At 53.6% G+C, this 13711-nt stretch overlaps 1 protein-coding gene across 1 annotated transcript in view; it reads right to left on the bottom strand.

The window, feature by feature from the left end:
- Positions 1 to 13711, bottom strand: part of ZBTB40 (zinc finger and BTB domain containing 40) — a 172292-nt gene that overhangs the window by 30314 nt on the left and 128267 nt on the right. The window contains exon 16 of the mRNA XM_075329390.1: positions 4281 to 4487. Coding sequence (XP_075185505.1) covers positions 4281 to 4487 — 207 coding nt within the window. The remainder of the gene's footprint in view (positions 1 to 4280; positions 4488 to 13711) is intronic.

The raw sequence follows: 13711 nt of genomic DNA, 5'->3' as shown, positions 1-13711 counted from the left end.
TGGGGTGCCGGTACACTGCTCCCCAGCCTAGGAGGCTGGCGCCCGTGGTCAGGACCAGCCAGTTCACTGGGAGAAAAGATCTCCCCTTCGATAGGGATGAGGACCGAAGCCACCAGTGGAATGCGTACCTGACAGAAGGCGTCAGGTGGAGATGTCTGTCCAGGGAGAAGGGGCTCTTGTCCCAGGCCGCTAGAAGAGCTAGCTGCAGTGGGCAGAGGTGCAGTTGAGCAAAGGGTACTGCTTCCATAGCTGCCACCATCCTGCCGAGCACTTTCATGCTGAATCGAAGGGAGCGAGACGGAGGACGTAGAAGGCAGCATACCGCTCGTTGAAGAGTGATCGCCTTGTCCTGAGGGAGAAGGATCAAGCCCCGACGGGTGTCCAGGGACATGCCCAGGAAGGTGATGGATCGTGATGGGATCGGGGATGATTTGTCCAGATTCACTAGCCACCCTAAGCGGGATAGGGTGTCCACAGTGATCTGTACGCTGGTTGAGCAGTCGCGAAAGAAGGGGGCCTTGATGAGGAGGTCGTCCAAGTAAGGGAGAACGACTACTCCCCTGGCGTGAAGGATGCTCATGGCGGCCGCCATGACTTTGGTGAAGACCCTTGGTGTGGTGGGAAGGCCGAAGGGTAGAGCTAAGCGGAGGAACTTTTGGTGATCTGGGGCGATGGGTATGTGCAGGTACACGTCCTTGATGTCTATGGAGGCGAGGAATTCCTCTTCGACCATGGATGCAATAATGGACCTTAGGGACTCCATTCTGAATCTATGTACGTGCACATGTTTGTTTAGGTGTTTGAGGTCCAGGATGGGTCGAACAGACCCATCCTTTTTGGGGACCACAAAGAGGATGGAATAAAACCCCCCAAACTTCTCGTCGTCTGGGACAGGTATTATCACTCCTGCTGTTTGGAGCGAGTGGATTGCTGAGAAAAAAGCTTTGCGGCGTTTTCGAGTCTTTGGGGGGTTTGAGAGAAAGAACCGACTCGGGGGGTCGGTCCGAAATTCTATGTGGTAACCGGAAGCCCCAAGGTCTCGCACCCATTTGTCGTCTGACGCGGCAGCCCAGATGTGTTGAAAGAGCCGCAGTCGACCTCCTACAATGAGTGTGTCTTCCGGGGCGCCGAAGGAGTCATGAGGGGGGAAAACGTCGTGGCAGAGTCTCCCTAGTCCTGGACTGTTTCGGTCTAGGCTGCCATGACGAAGTGGGTTTCGGGGAGAGCTGAGAAGGTCGGTCCCTGCGTAGTCCGCGGCTGGTGGCGGGGACAGCTCGTGATGTCGACCAACCAAATGAGTTCCGAAAGGAGCGGAACGAGGACTGTGGACGTCTGGTGAAGGACGTCCTGGACTTCAGCTGGGGGAGGGAAGTACTCTTTCCTCTCGTGGTGACAGAAATGAGCTTGTCCAGACGTTCCCCAAACAATCGGTCTGGAAAAAAGGGAAGGCCCGTGAGAGACTAATTGGAGGCAGAGTCCGCTCGCCATTGTCGGAGCCAGAGAGCTCTATGGATGGCTATGGTATTTGAGGCGGCAAACGCTGCGCAGGTAGCAGCGTCCATGGAGGTCTGCATGAGGTACTCCGCCGCAGCGGCAATTTGAGCTGTTACCTCTATGAAGGCATGAGTGAACTGGGATTCCTCAAGCGAAGTGTTAAGGGATTCTGCCCAGACCGAGATCGCCTTTGCGACCTACACAGCGGCAAAGAGGGCGAGAAGGAGGAACCTGCAGCCTCAAAAGCAGAGCGGGCGAGGTGCTCCACCTGTCTGTCGGGTCCTTGATGGAGGAACCATCGGGTAAAGACAGGAGCGTCTTTGTGGTAAGGCGGGAGACCGGGGGAGTCGACCGAGGGCGGATCGGCCCAGCCCTTAGGGGCAGGTGAGGCAAAAGGGTACCGGGACACCATGAGTTTTCGGTTACCGAAGTGCCTGTCAGGCTTCTCCCTTTGCTTTGTGAGGATATCCTGAAACTCTGGGTGATCAGCGAAAACCTTTTGGGGTTTCCGTGCCCTCTTAAAGGAGACCGCATGGTCAGTGGTAGTGGATGGGGGATCCTCCACATGCAGAGTTTGGTTGATTGCTGCTATAAGGGAGTCTATTGCAGTTTTATCACCTGGGGAGGCTGAAACCAAAGAATCCTGTTGGTATAAACAGCATTCTCCCTCCTCCAGCTCTTCAGAAGCCGTGGAGCGAGTGGGAGAGCCTGCACTGTGTGCACCCGAGGGAGAGCCCGCTGGAGACACCCGGCCGTGTGCTCTTTTCCTGATCCCTGCAACCGGTGAAGCATGTGCCCGGATTACCTCATAAGGATCCTCCATAGGGGTATCCTCAGGCTGCGTTCCGTCCAGGGACCCAGAAGGGTGTGGAGGACGACATTGCATAGCCAGCACCAGGTTCTGTGACAGTTTTTCCATGGATTGGGACAGAAACTGTGCCTATTCCGGTGGGCTGGGAGCCCTAGGCTCTGGGCTGATGGTTGCGGCGGTGGTGGCAGGGGAGTCTTGGGGGGCTATAGGGGCACAGGACTCACAGAGAGAAGAGGTGTTTTTCCGTCGTAGCTCAGCGTGGCAGGCAGTGCAGGCTGAATAATAGACTATGTGGGCCTTAGCACTCTTAGTGCCCTTAGAATTCTGCATGTTCCTAATAGGAGTATGCCAGGAGGGGGAGCAATGCTCAGCAGAGCTACAAGTGAAGCAAGCACCTCACCAGAATCAGAAGATGGCCCTGTCCTCAGGAAGGATTAAGCTCTATGGAGATCTTCGCACACTTTCCTGGGGGGGCTTATCGCGGCCGCGGGGGGCGGTGCTTGGCGCTAAAACAGCGCGAAGATGAAGTCAGTGTCCCCCCCCTGCTGTGGGTAGAAAAAAAACGGCGGGAAGGGAGCGTCTGATAGTTTTCCTCCCTCTTCCTCCAGACAGCACACAGCTTGTCACTGGTGGTTATCATCCAGCTTTTCTGCTAGAGCAAATAAACAGAGCAAATAAACAGCGTGAGTCCCTGAGCCCTGGGCCCTCCCCCTGCCACCAAATTATCTGCAGGACTTTCTGCAAACACGAGTGACTTCCCCCTCCTCCAGCCAGCAAGCTAGAGAAAAGTTAACACCGTGTGTGCAGGATCCTTGGGGCTCTCTTCCTTGCACTCAGCAAGGGACTTTCTCATAATAAATACTGTAAATGTCCTGGGAGCCTTCCCTGCAGAGTCTTTTCTCCCTTTGTCTGGGAAACCAGTCAGGGGGGATCTCACCTTAAAATACTGCTATCAGTCCAGGCAGTGAAAATAGCAGAGTCAGCTTGCTGTGTCTGGTCACACCGGTGCCATATTCAACTCAGAGCCTGCAAAGAGGGGCTGAGGAATTGGTGCCATATTCAATTTAGAGCCTGCAAAGAGGGGCTGAGGAATTGGGCTATAGGGGAACAGGCCTCTACCCTGGGCTTTGGAAAATCGGTGTCTGTGGAACCCATCGTCCAGCCCAGGATCCAGCGTCGCAGGAGGGGGTACGTGGAGGCGACACTCCACGTTCCCGCACGTTGATGGTAGTGGGAGATCGGTCCCAAAAGGAAACCGTCGCCCTCAAAAAATAACAAACCTTGAAAGGAAGTGCCTCCTACAGACACTAAGCTAAAACTGAGGCTGCCTGGCCCGGCCAGGGGGTATATACTGCAGAGGAGGAGCTATGCTTTTGCATCTACTTAGTGTCCTCCTATGGATAGGCAGCATACCACCCACGGTCCTGTGTCCCCCAATGAGGCGTCAGAGAAATGAACAATGAACAAAGAGGTATTCATAACATACTGACAGAATTCGTAATTAGTTGGTTCACACCATGTGGGATGTGAGATGTTGACTCCTTGTTCTTGCTCAGCAACGTGTTAACAAAGAAGTATTCAGTAGCTGGTTCAAACTGGTATTTTAAAGCCAGTAACAGGCTGAAGATGTACTATATGGACTTTGCTGTTTATCTCTGACCAATCAGGGACAATGTTGAACTGAATAACTGTGTGTATTTTATAATATACGGTTCACAAGACCATTGAGCTTCTCCCGGATAGAGACACGTCTCTGTGTGGTCATTTTTCCTCATATGTACATCTGCGCAGATTTGATTTGGATTCCGACTCGGTGACCCGAACGAGAAGGACCCCATTTGTGGTCTCCCCAAAATTCCCAACCTTGATATCATCAGTTCAGGAATTGCAGAGCAGTGCTCTCCAGCTATACTACAACTCCAAGCATCCCCGGCATGCCACCGAGGATGTTGCATGGCCGGCGCCAGTATCATACCTTCAGAGTGCTTCTTCTTAGTGTGGTAGGAGAGTGCAGCGGCCTGGGTGAAGGTCATGTGACAGTGTTTGCACACAAAGGGGCGCTCTCCCGTGTGCAGCCGCTGATGATTCTTCAGAGTGGAGTTTGCAGCAAACTTGGCGCCACAATCCTCACAGGAGAACGGCTTCTCGTCAAAATGCTCGGTCCGTTTGTGGTACTGAAGACCTGAGGAATGGCAGGAAACCAATTACTTCATGTGATACAAATTTGACATTTAAAATAAATCTAAACAATAAATCTATGTTGGTCTGTCCGCTGTAAAAGGAAAAAGAAGGGAATTTTGTTTACTTACCGTAAATTCCTTTTCTTCTAGCTCCTATTGGGAGACCCAGACAATTGGGTGTATAGCTTCTGCCTCTGGAGGCCACACAAAGTAATTACACTTTAAAAAGTGTAACCCCTCCCCTCTGCTATACACCCTCCCGTGCATCACGGGCCCCTCAGTTTTGGTGCCAAAGCAGGAAGGAGGAAACTTATAAATTGGTCTAAGGTAAATTCAATCCGAAGGATGTTCGGAGAACTGAACCATTAACCAAAGAACAATTGAACATGAACAATATGTGTACACAAAAAAACAACAGCCCGAAGGGAACAGGGGCGGGTGCTGGGTCTCCCAATAGGAGCTAGAAGAAAAGGAATTTACGGTAAGTAAACAAAATTCCCTTCTTTGTCGCTCCATTGGGAGACCCAGACAATTGGGATGTCCAAAAGCAATCCCTGGGTGGGTAACAGAATACCTCGATAAAAAGAGCCGGAAACCGGCCCCCTCTTACAGGTGGGCAATTGCCGCCTGAAGGACTTGCCTACCTAGGCTAGCCTCTGCCGAAGCATAGGCATGCACCTGATAGTGTTTAGTGAAGGTGTGCAGACTCGACCAGGTAGCCGCCTGACACACCTGCTGAGCCGTAGCCTGGTGCCGCAAAGCCCAGGACGCGCCTACGGCCCTGGTAGAATGGGCTTTAAGAACTGAAGGAATCTGAAGCCCCGATGAACGGTAGGCTTCAAGAATCTGTTCCTTGATCCACCTAGCCAAGGTTGACTTGGAAGCCTGAGACCCCTTACGCTGGCCAGCGACAAGGACAAAGAGCGCCGTGCGAGAAATGTAGATTCTGAGTGCTCTCACGAGGTCTAACAAGTGCAAATCCTTTTCACATTGGTGAACTGGATGAGGGCAAAAAGAAGGCAAGGAGATATCCTGATTGAGATGAAAAGAGGATACCACCTTGGGGAGAAATTCCGGGACCGGACGCAGGACCACCTTATCCTGGTGAAAAACCAGGAAGGGGGCTTTGCATGACAGAGCTGCCAGCTCCGACACTCTACGGAGTGATGTAACTGCCACTAGAAATGCCACCTTCTGCGAAAGACGTGATAAAGAGACATCCCGCAGCGGCTCGAAAGGTGGTTTCTGAAGAGCCGTTAGCACCCTGTTAAGGTCCCAGCGGACGCTTGTAAGGTGGGACTATGTGGCAAACTCCCTGCAGGAACGTGCGGACCTGCGGAAGCCTGGCCAGACGCTTTTGAAAAAATACGGATAGCGCCGATACTTGTCCCTTGAGAGAGCCGAGTGACAAACCCTTGTCCATTCCGGATTGAAGGAATGAAAGAAAAGTGGGTAAGGCAAAAGGCCAGGGAGTAAAACCATTACCAGAACACCAGGATAAGAAGATCCTCCAAGACCTGTAATAGATCTTGGCGGACGTCGGTTTCCTGGCCTGTCTCATGGTGGCAATGACATCCTGAGATAACCCTGAAGACGCTAGGAGCCAGGACTCAATGGCCACACAGTCAGGTTGAGGGCCACAGAATTCAAATGGAAAAACGGCCCTTGTGACAGCAAGTCTGGGCAGTCTGGAAGCGCCCACGGTTGACCCACCGTGAGATGCCACAGATCCGGGTACCACGACCGCCTCGGCCAATCTGGAGCGACGAGAATGGCGCGACGACAGTCGGACCTGATCTTGCGCAACACTCTGGGCAGCATCGCCAGAGGAGGAAATACATAAGGCAGTCGAAACTGCGACCAATCCTGAACTAATGCGTCCGCCGCCAGAGCTCTGTGATCTTGAGACCGGGCCATGAATGACGGGACTTTGTTGTTGTGCCGTGACGCCATAAGATCGACGTCCGGCGTTCCCCAGCGGCGACAGATCTCTCGAAACACGTCTGGGTGAAGAGACCATTCCCCCGCGTCCATGCCCTGACGACTGAGAAAATCTGCTTCCCAGTTTTCTACGCCCGGGATGTGAACTGCGGAGATGGTGGAGGCTGTGGCTTCCACCCACTGCAGAATCCGTCGGACCTCCTGGAAGGCATGACGACTGCGAGTGCCGCCTTGGTGGTTGATGTATGCGACGGCAGTGGCGTTGTCCGACTGGATACGGATCTGCCTGCCCTCCAGCCACCGATGAAAAGCCAATAGGGCTAGATACACTGCCCTTATCTCCAGAATATTGATCTGAAGGGATGACTCTACCGGAGTCCAGGTTCCCTGAGCCCTGTGGTGGAGGAAAACCGCTCCCCACCCTGACAGGCTCGCGTCCGTGGTGACCACAGCCCAGGTTGGGGGTAGGAAGGATTTTCCTTGCGATAGAGAATTGGGAAGGAGCCACCACTGAAGAGACGTCTTGGTTGCAAGGGAAAGAGACGTTCCTGTCGAGGGAAGTCGACCTCCTGTCCCATTTGCGGAGAATGTCCCACTGGAGTGGCCGCAGATGGAATTGCGCGAATCGCTGCCACCATCTTCCCCAGGAAGTGCATGAGGCGCCTCAAGGGGTGTGACTGACCCCGAAGAAGAGATTGCACCCCTGCCTGCAGAGAAAGCTGTTTGTCCAGCGGTAGCTTGACTACCGCTGACTGTGTATGAAACTCCATCCCGAGGTAAGTCAGTGATTGGGTCGGTGTCAACGTGGATTTCGGGAAGTTGATGATCCACCCGAACTGCTGGAGAGTCGCCAGAGCGACGGTAAGGCTGTTTTGACACGCCACCTGAGAAGGTGCCCTGACTAGGAGATCGTCTAAGTAGGGAATCACCGAGTGGCCCTGAGAGTGTAGGACCGCCACAACGGATGCCATGACCTTGGTGAACACCCGTGGGGCTGTCGCCAGGCCGAAAGGCAATGTCACGAACTGAAGGTGTTTGTCCCCGATGGCGAAACGCAAGAAGCGTTGATGTTCGGGTGCGATCGGCACATGGAGATAAGCATCCTTGATGTCGATCGATGCTAGGAAGTCTCCTTGTGACATCGATGCGATGACCGAGCGGAGAGATTCCATCCGAAACCGTCTGGTGCTCACATGTCTGTTGAGTAGTTTGAGGTCCAGAACGGGACGGAATGAACCGTCCTTCTTTGGCACCACGAACAAGTTGGAGTAAAAGCCGCAACCATGTACCTGAAGGGGAACAGGGATCACAACTCCTGTCTTCAGAGCGTCCACCGCCTGAAAAAGTGCGTCGGCCCGAGCGGGGGGCGAAGAGGTTCTGAAGAAACGAGTCGGGGGACGAGAGCTGAACTCTATCCTGTAACCGTGAGACAGAATGTCTCTCACCCATTGGTCTTGAACATGTGGCCACCAGGCGTCGCAAAAGCGGGAGAGCCTGCCACCGACCGAGGATGCGGTTCGGGGATGCCGAGAGTCATGAAGAGGCCGCCTTGGAGGCGTTGCCTCCGGCGGCTTTTTGGGGGCGTGACTTAGCCCGCCACGCATAGGAGTTCCTCTGGCCTTTCTCCGGCCTGCTGGACGAAGAGGATTGGGACTTGGCGGAGGGACGAAAGGACCGAAACCTCGATTGTATTTTCCGTTGCTGAGGTCTCTTCGGTGTGGACTGGGGTAAGGAGGAGTCCTTTCCCTTGGATTCCTTAATAATCTCATCCAATCGTTCGCCAAACAATCGGTCGCCAGAAAACGGCAAACCGGTTAGGAACCTCTTGGAAGCCGAGTCTGCCTTCCATTCGCGCAGCCACATGGCCCTGCGGACTGCCACAGAATTAGCGGATGCCACTGCTGTACGGCTAGCAGAGTCTAGGACTGCGTTCATGGCGTAGGAAGAAAAAGCTGACGCCTGAGAAGTCAAAGACGCAACCTGCGGAGCAGAATTACGTGTGACCGCATTAATCTCAGCCAGACAAGCTGAGATAGCTTGGAGTGCCCACACGGCTGCAAAAGCCGGGGCAAAAGACGCGCCCGTGGCTTCATAGATGGATTTCACCAGGAGCTCTATCTGCCTGTCAGTGGCATCTTTTAGCGATGAGCCATCTGCAACCGATACCACAGATCTAGCCGCCAATCTAGAGACTGGGGGATCCACCTTGGGACATTGAGCCCAACCCTTAACTACGTCAGAGGGGAAGGGGTAACGTGTGTCAGTAAGGCGCTTAGTAAAGCGCTTGTCCGGAACCGCTCTGGGCTTCTGGACAGCATCTCTGAAGTTAGAGTGATCGAAAAACGCACTCCGTGTACGTGTAGGGAACCGAAACTGGTGTTTCTCCTGCTGAGAAGTCGACTCCTCTACAGGTGGAGGCGGGGGAGATAGATCTAACACCTGGTTGATGGACGAGATAAGGTCATATACTAAGGCGTCCCCTTCAGGTGTATCAAGATTGAGAGCAACGTCAGGGTCAGAGCCCTGAGCTGCGACGTCCACCTCGTCCTCCAGAGAGTCCTCAAGCTGGGAACCCGAGCAGCGTGAAGAAGTCGGGGAAGATTCCCAGCGAGTCCGCTTAGCCAGTCTGGGACTGTGGTCCGGGCAGGAGTCCTCCACGTGAGACCTAGGGCCCCCCCTGGGAGCGCGCTGCGGCGCGGACCGAGAGGGGCCTGGAGGCGACGATCCAACAGGCCCCGGGGCCTGTGTAAGGACCGGTCTGGACTGCAAAGCTTCTAGCAGCTTGGCAGACCATTTGTCCATAGACTGAGCCATGGATTGTGAAAGTGACTCAGAGAGTTTCTCAGCAAAAACGGCAAACTCTGTCTCTGCCGCCTGGACAGGGGGAGCAGGGGGGGGGTCTACCTGAGCCGAGGGGCCCACTAGTGACCGAGGCTCCGGCTGAGCAAGCAAAACAGGGGTCGAGCATTGCTCACAGTGAGGGTAGGTGGAACCCGCAGGTAACATAGCCGCACAAGAGGTACAGGTCGCAAAGAAGGGAATTTTGTTTACTTACCGTAAATTCCTTTTCTTCTAGCTCCAATTGGGAGACCCAGACAATTGGGTGTATAGCTACTGCCTCCGGAGGCCACACAAAGTATTACACTTAAAAGTGTAAGGCCCCTCCCCTTCTGGCTATACACCCTCCCGTGGGATCACGGGCTCCTCAGTTTTAGTGCAAAAGCAAGAAGGAGGAAAGCCAATAACAGTTTTGAAGACAAATTCAATCCGAAGAACATCGGAGAACTGAAAGCGTTCAACATGAACAACATGTGTACCCGAAAAAAACAAAAATCCCTAAGAAAACAGGGCGGGTGCTGGGTCTCCCAATTGGAGCTAGAAGAAAAGGAATTTACGGTAAGTAAACAAAATTCCCTTCTTCTTTGTCGCTCCATTGGGAGACCCAGACAATTGGGACGTCCAAAAGCAGTCCCTGGGTGGGTAAAAGAATACCTCGTGATAGGGCCGTCAAACAGCCCTGTCCTACAGGTGGGCAATCGCCGCCTGAAGGACTTGTCTACCTAGGCTGGCGTCCGCCGAAGCGTAGGTATGCACCTGATAATGCTTGGTAAAGGTGTGCAGACTCGACCAGGTAGCCGCCTGGCACACCTGCTGAGCCGTAGCCTGGTGCCGTAATGCCCAGGACGCACCCACGGCTCTGGTAGAATGGGCCTTCAGCCCTGAAGGAACCGGAAGCCCCGCAGAACGGTAGGTTTCAAGAATTGGTTCCTTGATCCACCGAGCTAGAGTGGATTTGGAAGCTTGCGTCCCTTTACGCTGACCAGCGACAAGGACAAAGAGTGCATCCGAGCGGCGAAAGGGCGCCGTGCGGGAAATGTAGATCCTGAGTGCTCTGACCAGATCCAACAAATGCAAACCTTTCTCAAATTGATGAACTGGATGAGGACACAAGGAAGGTAATGTGACATCCTGATTGAGATGAAAGGGGGATACCACCTTAGGGAGAAACTCAGGAATCGGACGTAGAACCACCTTGTCCTGGTGAAACACCAGGAAGGGAGATTTACATGAGAGCGCAGCTAGCTCGGACACTCTCCGAAGAGACGTGATCGCTACTAGAAAGGCCACTTTCTGTGAAAGACGGGAAAGTGAAACGTCCTTCATAGGCTCGAAAGGCGGCTTCTGGAGAGCAATTAGAACCTTGTTCAGATCCCAGGGCTCTAACGGCCGCTTGTAAGGAGGGACGATATGACAAACTCCTTGCAGGAACGTGCGTACCTGAGCAAGTCGTGCTAGGTGTTTCTGAAAAAATACAGATAGCGCTGAGACTTGTCCTTTAAGGGAGCTGAGCGACAAACCTTTTTCCAATCCGGATTGCAGAAAGGAAAGAAAAGTAGGCAATGCAAAAGGCCAGGGAGAAACTCCCTGAGCAGCGCACCAAGATAAGAATATCTTCCACGTCCTGTGGTAGATCTTGGCGGAGGATGGTTTTCTAGCCTGTCTCATGGTGGTAATAACCCCCCGAGATAATCCTGAAGATGCTAGGATCCAGGACTCAATGGCCACACAGTCAGGTTCAGGGCCGCAGAATTCAGGTGGAAAAACGGCCCTTGAGATAGCAAGTCTGGTCGTTCTGGTAGTGCCCATGGTTGGCCTACCGTGAGGTGCCACAGATCTGGGTACCACGATCTCCTCAGCCAGTCTGGAGCGACGAGGATGGCGCGACGGCAGTCGGCCCTGATCTTGCGCAGCACTCTGGGCAACAATGCCAGAGGCGGGAACACGTAAGGTAGCCGGAATTGCGACCAATCTTGAACTAAGGCGTCTGCCGCCAAAGCTCGGTGATCGTGAGACCGTGCCATGAAAGCCGGGACCTTGTTGTTGTGCCGTGACGCCATCAGGTCGACGTCCGGCATCCCCCCGCGGCGACAGATCTCCTGAAACACGTCCGGGTGAAGGGACCATTCCCCTGCGTCCATACCCTGGCGACTGAGGAAGTCTGCTTCCCAGTTTTCCACGCCTGGGATGTGAACTGCGGATATTGTGGAAGCCGTGTCTTCCACCCACGTCAGAATCCGTCGGACTTCCTGGAAGGCTTGCCGACTGCGTGTTCCACCTTGGTGGTTGATGTATGCTACCGCTGTGGAGTTGTCCGACTGAATTCGGATCTGCTTGCCTTCCAGCCACTGCTGGAAGGCTTGTAGGGCAAGATACACTGCTCTGATTTCTAGAACATTGATCTGAAGGGTGGACTCTTCCTGAGTCCACGTCCCTTGAGCCCTGTGGTGGCGAAACACTGCTCCCCACCCTGAGAGACTCGCGTCTGTCGTGACTACCTCCCAGGATGGGGGTAGAAAGGACTTTCCTTTCGACAAAGCGGTGGGAAGAAGCCACCACCGAAGAGAATCCTTGGCCGCCTGAGAAAGGGAGACGTTCCTGTCGAGGGACGTCGACTTCCCGTCCCATTGGCGGAGAATGTCCCATTGTAGTGGACGAAGATGAAACTGCGCGAAAGGGACTGCCTCCATTGCAGCTACCATCTTCCCCAAGAAGTGCATGAGGCGTCTCAAGGGGTGCGACTGGCCCTGAAGGAGAGATTGCACCCCTGTCTGTAGTGAACGCTGTTTGTCCAGCGGAAGCTTCACTATCGCTGAGAGAGTATGAAACTCCATGCCAAGATATGTTAGCGATTGGGTCGGAGTTAGATTTGACTTTGAAAAGTTGATGATCCACCCGAAACTCTGGAGAGTCTCCAGCGCAACGTTCAGGCTGTGTTGGCATGCCTCTTGAGAGGGTGCCTTGACCAGTAGATCGTCCAAATACGGGATCACAGAGTGACCTTGAGAGTGCAGGACTGCTACTACTGCCGCCATGACCTTGGTGAAGACACGTGGGGCTGTCGCCAGCCCGAAAGGCAGAGCTATGAACTGAAGGTGTTCGTCTCCTATAACAAAGCGTAGGAAACGCTGGTGCTCTGGAGCAATCGGCACGTGGAGATAAGCATCCTTGATGTCTATTGATGCTAGAAAATCTCCTTGAGACATTGAGGCGATGACGGAGCGAAGGGATTCCATTCGGAACCGCCTGGTTTTTACGTGCTTGTTGAGCAGTTTTAGATCCAGAACGGGACGGAATGACCCGTCCTTTTTTGGCACCACAAACAAGTTGGAGTAAAAACCGTGAACTTGTTCCTGAAGAGGAACGGGGGTCACCACTCTTTCCGCTTTTAGAGTGGACACCGCTAGCCGCAGAGCATCGGCTCGGTCGGGAGATGGAGAAGTTCTGAAGAAGCGAGTTGGAGGACGAGAGCTGAACTCTATCCTGTACCCGTGAGACAGAATGTCTCTCACCCAACGGTCTGTGACCTGTGGCAGCCAAATGTCGCCAAAGCGGGAGAGCCTGCCACCGACCGAGGATGCGGAGAGAGGAGGCCGAAAGTCATGAGGAAGCCGCCTTGGTAGCGGGTCTTCCGGCTGTCTTTTTTGGGCGTGACTGAGTCCGCCAAGAATCTGCGCTCCTCTGATCCTTTTGAGTCCTTTTGGACGAGGAGAATTGGGACCTGCCTGAGCCTCGAAAGGACCGAAACCCCGACTGTCCTCTCCTCTGTTGGGGTTTGTTTTGTCTGGGCTGAGGTAAGGAAGAATCTTTACCCTTGGAGTGCTTAATGATTTCATCTAAGCGCTCTCCAAACAGTCGGTCACGAGAAAATGGCAAACTGGTTAAACACTTCTTGGAAGCAGAATCTGCCTTCCATTCTCTTAACCACAAGGCTCTGCGTAAAACTACGGAGTTGGCGGACGCCACTGCCGTACGGCTCGTAGAGTCTAGGACAGCATTAATCGCGTAAGACGCAAATGCAGACATTTGAGATGTCAATGGTGCCACCTGCGGAGCAGATGTACGTGTGACCGTGTCAATCTGTGCAAGACCAGCTGAAATAGCTTGGAGTGCCCATACGGCTGCGAATGCTGGAGCAAACGACGCGCCAATAGCCTCATAGATGGATTTCAACCAGAGCTCCATCTGCCTGTCAGTGGCATCTTTAAGTGCCGCCCCATCTTCCACTGCAACTAAGGATCTAGCTGCAAGCCTGGAGATTGGAGGATCCACCTTGGGACACTGGGTCCAGCCCTTGACCACGTCCGGGGGAAAAGGATAACGTGTATCCTTAAGCCGTTTGGAAAAACGCTTATCCGGATAAGCGTGGTGTTTCTGGATTGCCTCTCTAAAGTCAGAGTGGTCCAGAAAAACCACTTAATTTACGTTTGGGATACCTGAAATGGAA

Source organism: Anomaloglossus baeobatrachus, chromosome 11 (assembly GCF_048569485.1).
Source record: "Anomaloglossus baeobatrachus isolate aAnoBae1 chromosome 11, aAnoBae1.hap1, whole genome shotgun sequence".
In the NCBI taxonomy this organism is placed as follows: domain Eukaryota; kingdom Metazoa; phylum Chordata; class Amphibia; order Anura; family Aromobatidae; genus Anomaloglossus; species Anomaloglossus baeobatrachus.
The sequence above is the reverse complement of the archived record's forward strand: the minus strand, read 5'-3'. Positions and strand labels throughout refer to the sequence as shown.